This window comes from Chaetodon trifascialis, chromosome 5 (genome assembly GCF_039877785.1).
Source record: "Chaetodon trifascialis isolate fChaTrf1 chromosome 5, fChaTrf1.hap1, whole genome shotgun sequence".
Classification (NCBI taxonomy): domain Eukaryota; kingdom Metazoa; phylum Chordata; class Actinopteri; order Chaetodontiformes; family Chaetodontidae; genus Chaetodon; species Chaetodon trifascialis.
The window spans coordinates 20,352,716-20,366,282 of NC_092060.1; the positions used below are offsets into that span (position 1 = coordinate 20,352,716).

General features: G+C 44.8%; 1 protein-coding gene across 3 annotated transcripts in view; it reads left to right on the forward strand.

The window, feature by feature from the left end:
- Positions 1-13,567, forward strand: part of fgf13a (fibroblast growth factor 13a) — a 97,312-nt gene that overhangs the window by 55,146 nt on the left and 28,599 nt on the right. Inside the window, exon 1 of one of the 3 annotated variants that reach the window (XM_070962159.1) lies at positions 11,945-13,170. The exons of the other annotated variants lie outside the window; for them this stretch is intronic. Coding sequence (XP_070818260.1) covers positions 12,981-13,170 — 190 coding nt within the window. The 5' untranslated portion in view covers positions 11,945-12,980. Of the gene's footprint in view, positions 1-11,944; positions 13,171-13,567 lie in introns of those variants that run through there. 3 annotated transcript variants of the gene reach the window in all.

Consider the following 13,567-nt stretch of genomic DNA (forward strand, 5'->3'; position numbering starts at 1 on the left):
TCTCCTCAATCACAAACACACCCGTCGACCATGGATGATGGTGCCTATCAGAGGTCAAATCCGGCAGTACTGAGAGAAGCTTGTTACAACTTGTTGAATACGAGTGCATGTTTGTGGCAGCTACTTCTGTAAAGCAGAGCTTCAGACACCAAATACCACAGCAGCTGTGCTGCTTGGGGAAGTTAGACCCGGTAATATGATACAGGCTCCAGTCATTTACGCTGATCCTTCAATCGGTAGCAGAGGTCTCAGTGCAATCATTCAGTCATGTCAAAGCATGACCTCTGACTTACTGCACGCCACAGGGGTTGTTGTGGTTGTTACTGTTCCCCTATTGGTCTTTCAAAGAACACACTTAACCTCAGTTAGACACAGAGTGATGAATTCATGCAATCTCTGTTCACTATCATCTCTAAAATCACTGCCACATCTGTCTGTTTTGTGCTTGGTATCAGCACATGTTTTTACATCTAGTTTATTTACATATAGTTATGCTGAATTTGGCAAGTAACTGTAAGGATTTTATGAGGTTGTTGAATTTCTTTAATTTGTGCCTTAAAGACACACAACACACACAAATTTCCACCAGATTCAGTCTAAAAACTAAATAATTAGAGGGTAAGAGAAGCCATTTCGTCTGGACTCTGCTACCGTAGACAGACAGGATCTGGAACGCAGATCTTATGGACTCTAATGGTTGAGCAGAGATAAGTGTACACATGGTGGAGGTGGATGCTGCAGGAGTAGGTTTAACAGACATCTATGGTTTTATGCAGACCGAGACACGCGAGGTTGTACATACAAAGCTTCACACACACATACACATGCATGTTGTATCATCATAATGCATTCCCTAGCCCTCAACTATATGTCCAACCCTTAAGGTTAGAATTGGTTTTAATCTTGACCTTCAAACAGTCCTATGCAGAAGGGAGTCCTCGTAAAAGACCGCAATACAAGCACACACATGCGGATACATACAGGACATTATATACAGTATGCGCACAAAGCAATCTTCTGTTCAGCCTATATACAGGTGGGACTTGTGAGCCGGGAAGTAAATTGTTGCAGAGATAAAGGCAGAACTGCCTCAAAATCCCCCAGATCCCTTCTCTCGCCAGGGCTGCACAGCACACACGCATGCATACACATACAGCGTGCACTGCAGCAAGAAGTCTGCTGTGCTGGCTTTGGATTTTTTGGATCCCTCTTCATCCTTTTTGATGGGTTCATAAAGACAGCAGGATTGAAGAATGCATGAATATTGCACACGGTTCATTCCTATTTAACTGTTCGTGGCCCATATCAAAGACAGGAATAGATATAAGATGCTGCGCTGCTTTTCAGAACAGTCTGATTTGAGGAATCAGCTGGCCACAGTGTTACGTTACTTATCTTTGTTCCTGCTGTGGACAGAATTTAGTTGTCCTGGCTCCAACTCTCTCTTCTGATCTACATTTGGCATGTTTATACACCTGGTTTGATTTCCAACAACATACTACCCGACGGCCTACTCTTGGCGATCAAATGTCGCAGCATCTCACCTGCACTTGAATACAGCACGAAAGCAAAAACAATCTCTGTTTTGTTGCATTATCACAGCAAAAAGGTATAATGTTCACTTAACTGGCTCCACTGCAGCGTTTTGTTGTAAAATAAAGTTTCAGCTGAGCACGAGTGCTGCGGTCCTTGATAGCCCCCCCCCCCCCGAAAAGGGATAGATGGGTATAGACAATGACAGATGGATGGATGGATGGATGGATGGATGGATGGATGGATGTGTAAGGCGTCATTATGACTGAATGATGAAGCCCAGCGCTCCTCTGTAATAGTGTTGCATGTCATATTAAATGCCCACGACAGACCACAGAGCCGTCACTGCTTTACTGCTGAGTTTTGGCCTACTTCTCTATTCCTCTGTAGGCTTCTCTATCAGCTCTGCACAGCTCCTCCCACCTGTTATGGTCCAAACACTGGTCTACCACCATCCATTGTCATTACGTTTCCATTGATTTCTCCGTGTGCTGACTTCATTAACAAGCCCAGGGACTGAAAGTGAAAAGTGGAATGACGTTGTATTGGGAAGGCAACATGACCTATTTACCCACCCACTCCCACAAGTTGAGTCATGTCTCCTGTCGTGTCATTTCCAGCTTAGTCAATCTGTTCCACCTAACACGTCAGGCTTTTAAGTACGCTCACATAATCCGTGCCAATCTGGACCATGCAGTTACACTGGCGTGTTTACGCGCGTTTTGAGAATTTTGCGCATATGCATAATCACTTGAGCTTCAAGTGTAGTGGCAGAGATGTAGAAGCCATGCAGGAGAATTCATCACTTCCTGTGTGAGGAACCGCTCTTCTCCATGTGAGGAAATGCATCAGCGGCAGGGGGAATCCAGAGCGTGTGCGGACGAATTAAAATGAGCTTCATTAATGTTCACACCCATTTCTCTGCACTGCACATTTGACCTCGTTGCATAATGTTCACAGATATTCTTGGGCCAGACAAGAGGATGTGATGGGGTTATTCTCAGGTCAGAGATCTGGTTAATGGAAAAGATCTGAGTCTGTTACAAATACTCGGATGAAAGAGGCGACAAACACCGAGACAGGAGTCTGTGTGTCTTCTCACCAAGAGAGGAGAAGTGTTTTCATCTCTGTTAAGACCTCGTTTACTTGCCATTTCTAAATCAGGACACCACGTTAGCTTTATTTTAGCTTCCAGAATTGCATTTTTTGCACTTTCATCGTCCTCGTTATGAAACGTCCATCGCGTAAGTGTCCTGAGTTCTAAACTCTTAAAAAAGAAGCGAGCGTGACCTCATGCTCTCGTGCCAGTCTCAGAGCTTTCCTTTGTGTCTCCATCAGCAAACAGACAGTTTAAGCCAGCTGGTGTCTGAGATGATGCCTTTTGATCTCACTCCATTCCCTTCCTTGATGTGTCATACTGGAAGGGATATGTAGGACAACATCACTTACTGTATTCTGGGACTAAGACTGCTCTTGCTAGACGGGGTATAATTAGCTTGGAGTTATGAATACAAACTTTGAGAAAGTCTGAGCTGCTTTATTTTGGCTGCAGCGCACTTCCTTGATTTCTCTTTGATACCAGATGTCCCTCTTTACCGTGACGAGAGCCCATTTCCTGGGTGTGTTCTGGTCGATGGAGGAGGGATAACTTGAAAGAGAATAAAAGTGATTTTCTTATTTATGGTCTTTCAACTCCTAAATGCCGTCTCTCCGTCGCTTTCCCACCGTGATGGATAATGCCAAAGGGCTTCCATTGACTCACCATCTATGATTCACACATGTGACTGTTCTGTCATCCATTTTGGCGAGGGAGCATCTCCTGCACTTGATTTCCTCCTCCGGCTACCTCCTGTTGTGATGCTGGCTATGATAGATACCGGATGATGTTTTGATAACAGGCATTTAGACTGCTATTAGATTTGGCTGGCTGGCTGCCTGGGTGTGCATGCATGCGTGTCTATCATGCATGTATGTACGTGAGCTTCTTGAATTATCTATAAGCAGAAGCGCGTGTGTGTACATCTTGCTGTGTGATCTCATCTTCCGATGGCTCTGCCTCAGCTGGCCGACGGAAGAGTCATGTGACGTGAGAGAACGGGTGCTGTAGCTAACCTCAAAGCAGGCGCCATGTGCTTCGAGCTGATTGTACACAGTATACTGTGCTGCATTATCGTCAGCCTTGTTGTTGTTTGAACCCGCTCTTGTGCCTTTCATTCAGCTAAACCATTCCATATAATCTGAACTGAGACCTGTTTATTGAATCAACCTGACAATGTGGCTTTAGTTCTGTAAGACCTGCTGCTGTTTAAAGTATTTACACCGTCTAGGATTCCCCGCACAGCAATCAGTCACAGGGGCTTTGTAGCCACCTTCCTCCGGCTTACAACAGCACTGGTTACGACTCACCCACAATCCCACAGGGGGCCTGAGAACTGTGGGGTCATGCAATTGGTAGACGCATCGCACAAACAGGCATCCACATACACAAGGAGATATTGCATTTCAATTTTCAATCATCATCATCTCACTGATGTTTCATAAACCTGCCTCTTTTTCAACGAAGCAGACATGTCAAACTATGTTTCTAACAGAGAGAATCGGTTTCAAGGTCTTTAAGGTCTTGGGCTCGGAGCTTTTTAGTAAAGTATTACCAACTATCCCCATCTTTGAAGTCTGAGGAGACATCAGCTGGTTAGAGGACGAGAGGATTAGGGAGCCTGCGTGGACGGCACTTCACACTCTCGTATGTGTCGAGGTAACGAGAGCACATCGCTGGTACAGCATTAGTCATTCCAAGCAGGCTGCCGTCTGAACTCTGGCCATTTCACACCCCCTTTGGTGCCTCTGATTGAGATTTCTCCCCGTCATTGCAGCCTTACACACAAGTGCTCATAAAGACACGCACATGAAAATACAGACAGAAGAGGCCACAGCACGTGAAAGCCCACAGTGCGCTTCCCAACAAAAGAAGTGACTTCATATGCAGGTGAATTAAGAAGCGACAGCTTGTACAGTCAGACTTGTGTATTTATATTCACTGGTGTGTTTGCTGTGTTTCACTCTGCGATTTTTGTTAAAGGTAAACCAAGTGCCGGCCAGGGACAGCGAATACGATCTGTTCCCAAACACCTAAGCGTGAATTGCCATTTTGTAATTGAAAGTACAGGCTGCAGAGGAACATATAAAAAAAAAATTTTTTGACAAAAGTCTTTCATGTTGTGTTATTTAATTAATTCAGCCAGGACGTATCTGGCTCAACCTGCATCGTTTCATTTTCATGAACTCACACTATAAAGCCCCCCTAAGTTGAAAGTCTCATCAGTGCTCACTAAAAATGGAAAATCGCTTTTTTTTTCTACCACAAATAAAACAGTAAACCTCAGTGAAAAGCAGAAAGATGAACCGATATGCTCTCATTCTGTCCTTGTATTTGTAATGTCCTCAGTGGCCAATTACAACCACAGTAGTGGCCATTGTGGTAAAATGTCATATTTACATAATTAAACAACAGCATAAATATGAACGCCATATATTTTTAAACGGGTTGAGGAAGACATGAATGAATGAATTTAAACGTCACTTTCTGGGATGATGATAATAATCTTTATGGCTGCAAAGGTCCAGATTTCAAATAAACATCCAATGGGAGAAAATGATTCAGCGGTGCACCTCGCGTCTATTTGTATCGTTATCAGCCAAACAGGTACAAAGAAACTGGCAGCTGCCCAAGTCCTCAAACTGTTTGAGTTCTATGTTTCACTGCCATATTTAGCGTTTATTGATGTGTAAAATAGAAATGTGTTCCTTTCACTTGGACAGCAAAAATATCTGCAGCTATTCGCTCCGCGTGAGAGAAAATATGGCAGTGCTGATCAGTAGACGAAGACTTTGAAGCCAGTTGTTATACAAAAGGTGAGCGGTCAGACGACAAACGCCAGGCATTCTGTCTGCTCCTAATTAGTTTTAGGGTTTTAAAGTATGATGGAGATAGAACTGGTGGTGTTTTAATGAGGAGCAGTCTGGCGCACAGCTCAGATGTCCTCTTATTGATGTTTAAAAATATTTGTGTTTTATGTTATTTCCTCTGCGACTAAAGGAAAACTTACGCTGTTAACAAATGACACTTTAGACACAGGATGAAACACCAATAATAAACCACTGCTGATGATCCATAATAAGCACATCTGAGACTTCAGCGTATAAAACATTGTGACATACTGCTCCTCAGTGATGCTTCGCTCCCGTGATGGAGATGTGGGCTCTTTCTCTACCCTCAGCTTGTTTGTTCCCGAGGTGGAGATCATCCTGCTTTGCCTGCTGGGAGAAATAATGGGACTCATGTCGTCCAGTTTCAGTCTACTGACTCTTTGCTTTCATGTCCTGAACACAGCCCTCTGGTTCCGACGGGGCGGGATAGATCACACAATCACTACCATGAGCCTGCCGGCCAGGCGTGACCGTATATTCTAGCCCCCCTCCTCTACCGGACCCTTGAGTGACTGATGGCTTCTGTAATATCCAACCCCCATCCTCAGCGCACATTCGCTCTCTCTCCATCTTTCACACACGCCCTCTTACGTATGTGCAGTCTCCATGGTAACGCGTGGTATCTCTGTGGCACTGGTGGCCTAGCATGCTGCAAGCTGCTGTTGTAGTGGATTTACTGTACCATCGCACGCACAGCGAGCAGACAGCCGTCAGAACGCTGCCAGAGGGCTGAATGGGTTGAGCAGAAACCTTTTGAGCTTATCAGAGATCAGTTTTCCCCTGATAATATTTCACTCTATCCCCTCTGCACCAACAGTTTGAACTAAAAATCCTGCTACTGCAGTTTGCACCGATATGGGAAGATATTAATTTAGTTGAACGTGAAATATCAGGATATAATCAGGGGCACAATCCTAGTATGCATCTTTGCCCTCTATTACGCACCGTGAGCAAGGTTAAGCTCCCCATTTATTTTGTGTTTGCCCTTGGAGGCCACTTTTCTCTATGAATTTTAAAATTCATTAAACTCTGGGTGTTATCATGATAGCCTCAGGTTATTAATAAGAAAAGGCAGCTTTAATTGTTTGGTTATATTTAATAATACAAAGGTCAACACAGTGCTCAACCTTGGCAGCACACAGACCCGTCTCCTTTTACTCTGGAGTCCTGCTCTCTAGTGGCCAGAGAAGGTAAGAGCAGCAGGGCGCTGGGACCTTTGGTGTCCCTGTGGAGCCATGCAGGTGCTTTTCAGGGGACTGTGTTTGAACAGTTAACTGTGTGAGGAGCAGTAAAAGCTACCTGAGCCTTTGCTATGACAGCAGTTTCACCGTTCTGGCTCTTAAACACATCTTTTAGTAGAAAAGTCGTGTATCAAATCTGAATCTAAGCTTGAGCTGTTTAGAAATTCTACACAGTATGTTTAGGATATTCCATCCATCCATTGTCTATACCCTACTATCCCTTTTCAGGGTTGCAGGGGGGCTGGAGCCTATCCCAGCTGTCATTTGGCGAGAGGCGGGGTACACCCTGAATCGGTCGCCAGTCGATTGCAGGACAACATATACAGACGAACAACCATTCACACTCACACCTACGGGCAATTTTAGAGTCACCAGTTAACCTAATGAGCATGTTTTTGGTCTGTGGGAGGAAGCCAGAGTGCCTGGAGAGAACCCACGCATGCACGGGAAAAACATGCAAACTTCACACAGAAAGGCCCGACTGGCGACCTTGCTGTGAGGCACGCGTACTACCTGCTGCACCACCGTGCCGCCCATGTTTAGGATATTGTGATACAAAATTATTTAGCATGCATGTTGTAGATTTGGACTTAATTGTACACATTACGCACACTGTGATTGCTGCATGATGGAAGCTGACAGACCTCACTGTGTGTGTGTGTGTGTGCATGTGTGCGTGTGTGTATGCGTGTGTATGCGAGTGTGAGTGTGTTACAGTGAAGGTGCCCCCACGAGGCCACAGTAGACTGGCATTCTGGGGCACTACAGTAATTAATGTACCCATGGCACATTGCTACACAAGCAACGGAAGCACGCAGAGGCACACTCGGAGGCAGTTCATCGGTGTGTATGGACGACCTTGTGCCTTTCTTGCTTGTGTTACTTACAGTGTCTTCCGGTGTAGGTCACACAGAAGAACTCGTGTCTGTATTTGTTGAGACAGGAACATTTTTCGCATTAAATAAAACCAGAGGCTGCTGTGTTATCTCTCATCTGTGAGGTTTGATTTCCTGACAGCATAGTTCATCAGTGACTGACTTTCATTTGCAAATGAGCGGTGCAGAGCCTCTGGTAGACTTCAGATGAGTCAAACATAGCTGAAGTCCACTTTTGTCTCACAGAGAGACAAAGACGAAAGAGGAGTAGAGCTATATTTTCTTCACAGACTTCTCAAAACAAATGAAAGTGACGAAATTAGAATAAAACAAATGTGTGATGTGTACTTTTTCATTGTTTTAACACCGTCTCGTCTATCTAAAGTATGGCTCCCACCTTCACTCATCTCACACGATCCACTTGTGCCATTGTGTGCTATTTTGTATTGTTCCTTCTCCATCATAGCTTAGCCAAGCACTAACAGCAGGATGGACATTATCAGGCCCACACACATTTGCACTTCCTTTAGCATCATCTTAGGTGTTTGATTAGTGTCACTGCTGTACAATGCAGCCCGGCTCCCATCACCTCTCTGCCCTCCTAACTGTCAGTGATAAAGCCAGCCATCCTCCTGAAGGGCCACGCTGTCTGCTTGAATGACGGCTCAGGTTTATCAGCAGTGGGAGGACTGAAGCAAAACCTGGGATCTGCTTCTGGTAGATTTGTCTGCCTGTGTTTGCTCATGGCAGAATTAGAGGTATCGGACAGCACCAGGCAGGGATACTGCACGCTGCGGTGTAAATCAGAGGTAGGGCCACAGCATGTGTGCTGTATAGCAACACCCTCGACTAGTGCAATGCTGCTGTAAGTCACATTTTACATAGCGCTGCATTGAGAAACGACCGTGCCTGAGCTCTTACACTATTACACGTGGCACATATGCTGCGCAGTAATTCTGGCCACCTTCTCGAAAAAGTGTCATTTTTTTCCTCACTCTTCTCACTCACACAAGCAAAGACATCTACAGTCACAGATTATGGGAGTCAACGTAAAGCAATACGAATGATTTTACCGATGTTCATTGTAAGACTAGTTGGGAGTAGTATATAGTCGTATATATTTGATGCTAGTTGTTAAAAATAGCACAAAATTTAACTGGACAAATGTTATGAACGTGACAGAGCTAAATCTCATCCAACAGAGAAATCCACCATCTCCACTGAACCTGAGCTCGAGAGGTTTTTTTCTGTTAGGGAATCTGGCAGAAAGAGAAATGATTTCTAAATAATTTCAGTGTGTAAAAATGACATTTCTGTGAGCTCAAGAAGGAGGTGGAGGGAAACGAGGAGACTGTGCAGTGCTGATTACAATAGCTTTATCACATTACACCGTTCTCAGCTGAACCAGCTGTTTCAGTAACTACGTTGCGGTGATCACCGTTCATTCTGCTGCTTTCTCTCTAATGAAAATGTTTTACTGTGTGTTGCTTGAGGTAAGATCTTTATTTCCCTTGGTTTTGGGAAAGCCTTTGTGACAGTAAAGACTGCCGCTAAAGATATAATCTCTACTGCATTTTAAGGTGGCAGCTGTTGACTATTGACTCGACATAGACCCGTTCAACCTTGAACAACTTTGGTGTCCATCTTTTCTTAGACCGTGTGAGGTTAGAGGTTAGACATCCTGTATTCCATTACAGAGGGCCGTCTGTGGACAGCATCAAAGGCAGCGAAAAGGAAAACGGATGCTTTTATTGCTCCAGAGCCTCATGCTTTATATGATTTCAACCACATCCCTTGTAAATCCATATATTGGAAGCCCGCTTCTTCATGGCTGACTGGTCAGCATCTTCCATTACCGCTCAATCTCTGAATGAAATATTTATTCTATTACAGTCATGACCTGATTGATTTGCTGTTTCACTCTGGTGGAGATAGAGATTCGTAAATATGAGGTAGTGCATAAAAATGCCGTTTAAACACCCTTAAACATTTTCTGTGTGCGCTGCTTGTACAGCATTGGACAGCTCAGTTTTAGTCTGTGAATTTTAAGTTGGTCTGGAATTTGAAAAGCAGAGAAAGAGGCTGTGCAGTTGTTTCTAAATGCATTCAGAGACGAAATGCTGAGACTATTCTTTGGATAGTAAATAATGGTTTCTAAATCACAAGCTCTCCATTAAACTAGATTGCATTTGTGATGTCTGTCAAAGCACAAATGAATATGAATAACTTAATGTGAATGAACCAACTCTTAATATAGTGATTACATCATTCATTCGAGTTCAGCACAGGTGTTTTAGGTGTATTGTCCCTTTAGGGAGAGTGCGCTGCTCTTGATAGCCAGTCCACTTGCGCCATCTAGTGTTCAGAGCCGAGCACAGACAGCAGGCACCAAAGCGCGCTGACCCTCAGAAGTTATCCACTGTGTCACAGCTCATTTAATCCATCATTAAATACAGCGAATCACTGAATCTGCTTTCAACTCTGCACTCAGATCAAGAGTCACACACCATACTTTACATTTACCTGCATGTTTTACATAATTGGACTAATATGACATAGAGCCCACACTGCATACGTTACTGATTTAAGCACTGATAAATAATCTTATGTATCTGGTCAATCTCAGGTGGATGGTTTTTTTTTATTTATTTATTTTTAAAACTGCTTCCCCAGTTCCACAGAATAGAGGAAAAAAACACTCTGCTTAATGCATGTTCTCTCCGTTGATTGGACGTCGATATTTTTCAAGTCGAAAGTAGACAGGCCCGTATAACCGGTTTAGTCAACGCATTATCGGATCATTTTACATCAGTTTTTGTAACACGAGAGCAAAGTCTTCTCTGCCCCGAGAAGGAAGTCCAATCTGAGGATTCATTTTCGATCACTCCTCTTCAATCTGGCCCCGCCGAGCGCAGCAATACAGCGCGCACACGCCCGCGTTTGCCGGATCAACAAGACCTCGAAATGAATGTTTAATGAGCATTTTAGGAGTCATAATGGCATGTCGCTAATGTCCTGTAATGATCTTCCTGCTGATGGCCACGCCTCGATGCTTTCTCTTCCTCTACGCCTCTGACAGTTGTCTGACAATGGTCTGAACTTTGCTGATTGTACACTACTCGCCCTCACTTCAGCGCCCGAGGACTGCAAGTCTCCAAGTGTCTGCTTCGGCTTCGCTAGAGGCAATCATGACTTTTCCTTTGAGAAAATCGGTTTCAGGTAGGCTGATGTACCTGTTTTTGAATTTAGGCTGCTCTCGTTTTGCCTTTTTTCCCCTCCCTTTTTTTTTAACTCTAAATTGCGTTTTATTGAAACAAAACTTCACAAGTTATCCAAAGTAAAGCGGGTTTTCTTATTGCAGTCGTGGTGTTCAGCGTAGTTTTATTCCATTAGTTTCTCTTGGCAGGCTGCGGTAGCTGAGGGTCTTGGAGCTGTCCGTGGTGCTGAAAGTGTTTGCTTCTTCCTAAAAGCTATTCTGTTTATTCAAAACACGTGCTGGAGGTTTATACTTTCGCTGTGGCTCAATGTCCAGTTTTATAGGTATTTACTGTATTTGCTGTACTTCTGCGTCCAGACGTTAATATGCGACGCCTCCTATTTACTCAGCGCAAAACACATCGTCTTGAGGTGTGTTACAGGCGTCTAGTATAAATCAGAGAGCATAAATAAAACGACTGCTACAGTTTGGGTTGGGGACTGTAGATGGCACCATTGATTAAGGCTGTTGGCTGTGCTCGATCCACGACTGAGCAAAGCGGGCAGAGCTGAGGCTCTGCAGGCTGAGGTGCGAATGACAGACAGCAGTGTCGGATCATAACCTTTGGCCCGGCGCTCTTTTCAGCGGGCATTTTCATAATGTAAATTTATATTTTACTGGTAGAGGCCTGTTCTAAAAGTTGCATGAAGATCGGCGTCTTAAATAAGGGATGGCGTAGGCATTCATATTTTAGTAAATTACAAGTTAATATTAATTAAATGGGAGGCTGTGATGCTGAAGGGTCCATCGCTTTGACGCAGGTCTTATCACATCCCACAAACTCACTGCTGACCCCGCTACATCCATCCCGCATTCACATCACTGCTGACGTGTGTTGATGGCTACCTGCTGTTTTATCCCTCGGTCATCTGCATGTCGAGGCGACACATAGCTGATAAATAATATTTAGAGTTTTTTATAGTGACTTAATCGTCTTTTTTACGGCATGAAATTCCCGTAGCTACTGTGCGTCTGGACGCTCGCCCTCAGCCAAGTTTGAAACATGGGATTTATTTTTCACAGCCTTACAGCCAGCTGCATCAGCACTTCTTAACTTCCTCCCCGTGCCTTTCTGTCCAGTCCTGCCTCATAAAACACCTCAAACATGTGGTATTCCCTCCTTCTCTCTCTTTGGTGGGTCTCCTCTTGGCCACCTCCCCGCCCCCACGCCCCTTTCTCTTACATGTAATGTGAATTGTCTCATATGACGGCCTATGTGGAGATTTTCTGTGCACGCTGGGTTTGTGTTAGACTCCCTGTCCTCTGCCTCCTCCCCACTGCTCATTGTCCGGGCTGTCGGTGGGATGCTCCCGGCAGCTCAGCCGAGCCTGTGCTGCGCGCTGAGCTCGGATCCTGCATCCAAACCGAGGCGCCTCCTGTTGGCACCTCGCGTCGCCTCACTTCAGAAAAAGGGAGAAAAACAAAAGGGATCGCCTCAACGTTTCGCTCAAATCCTCTGGGTTGTTTTCTGCAGCGCGGTGTAAGTCTCTTTCTCACAGCAGCAGCAGCAGCAGCAGCTTCAGAGAGGGATCAGGGAAACCAGAGAGCACTCCTGCGCCTGCAAACAGGTGTTTGCATCCTCTCGCTGCGCAGTGAGCTTCATTCACGACTCTCTGCCTACCATGTGCGCGGCCATGTAGTTCAGTGGGATGATGCGAAACCTCTCACAGAAGCTGGGTTTGTGCGTGTTTGTTGTGATGCCGACAAAATGAAGCAGTTGGAGGAACATGCAACGCGCTGTGGCCAAAGTCTTTGCGCAGCTTCACGGTGGAACGTGTGGTTTTTGGTTTTTGTTAAGTTTCACTTTTTTTCCTCGGGGATACGACGGACAATTCCCGAATAACGGCCAAATTCACGACAAAATGATTCATCTGGACATTATCTAAACGGCTCTACCGCACTACTGGGACTATTTTATGTCCATTCTTCATAGTCCACTTATTTCGTTATTTGACGACTCGCAGTTGCCTCAGATTGCTGCCGCTGATCCTGGACGTTTCCCTGCGGAATCCAGTTTTCTGGATTCAAAGGTGGTGATTATTTTCACGCTTCACTGGAAGTTTTTTCCAGAGCGCTGCCAAACTGGCCATGGCTGCAGCGATCGCCAGCTCCCTCATAAGACAGAAAAGGCAGGCGAGGGAGCGGGAGAAGACCAATGCCTGCCGCTGCGTGAGCAGCCCCAGTAAAACCAAAGGAAGCTGTGAAAAACCCAGTCGACTTAACGTTTTCTCCCGGGTCAAACTCTTTGGCTCCAAGAAGAGGAGAAGGAGACGACCAGGTCTGTTGTGCAATTTCATCAGGCTATTGTCCTCATGATCACTAACTCTTCATCTATTGTAGGCTGCCATTATATTCACATATCACCTAAACAGGATGGACTGTGCTGAATGCAACTTCACTGTAAGATTCAAACGATTAATGACTCTGGCAAAGCTGGTGGGAGAATGAGGGGGCTCCCTTATGAAGTCGGTCCACAGAGAGGTCACCTTTGGCATCTCCGGCTGCTCTGAGTGATATATTAAACTGATATATCATTCTTCATCGTCTACTTATTCAGTCCACATGGGACAAGATAGACAAATGTGTTTATTAATCAACTGTGGAAACCACAAAAGCTTTCACTGTCATGCACAAGTTATTATTCACTGTTCAAATGAAATTGCATAATCAGTTAA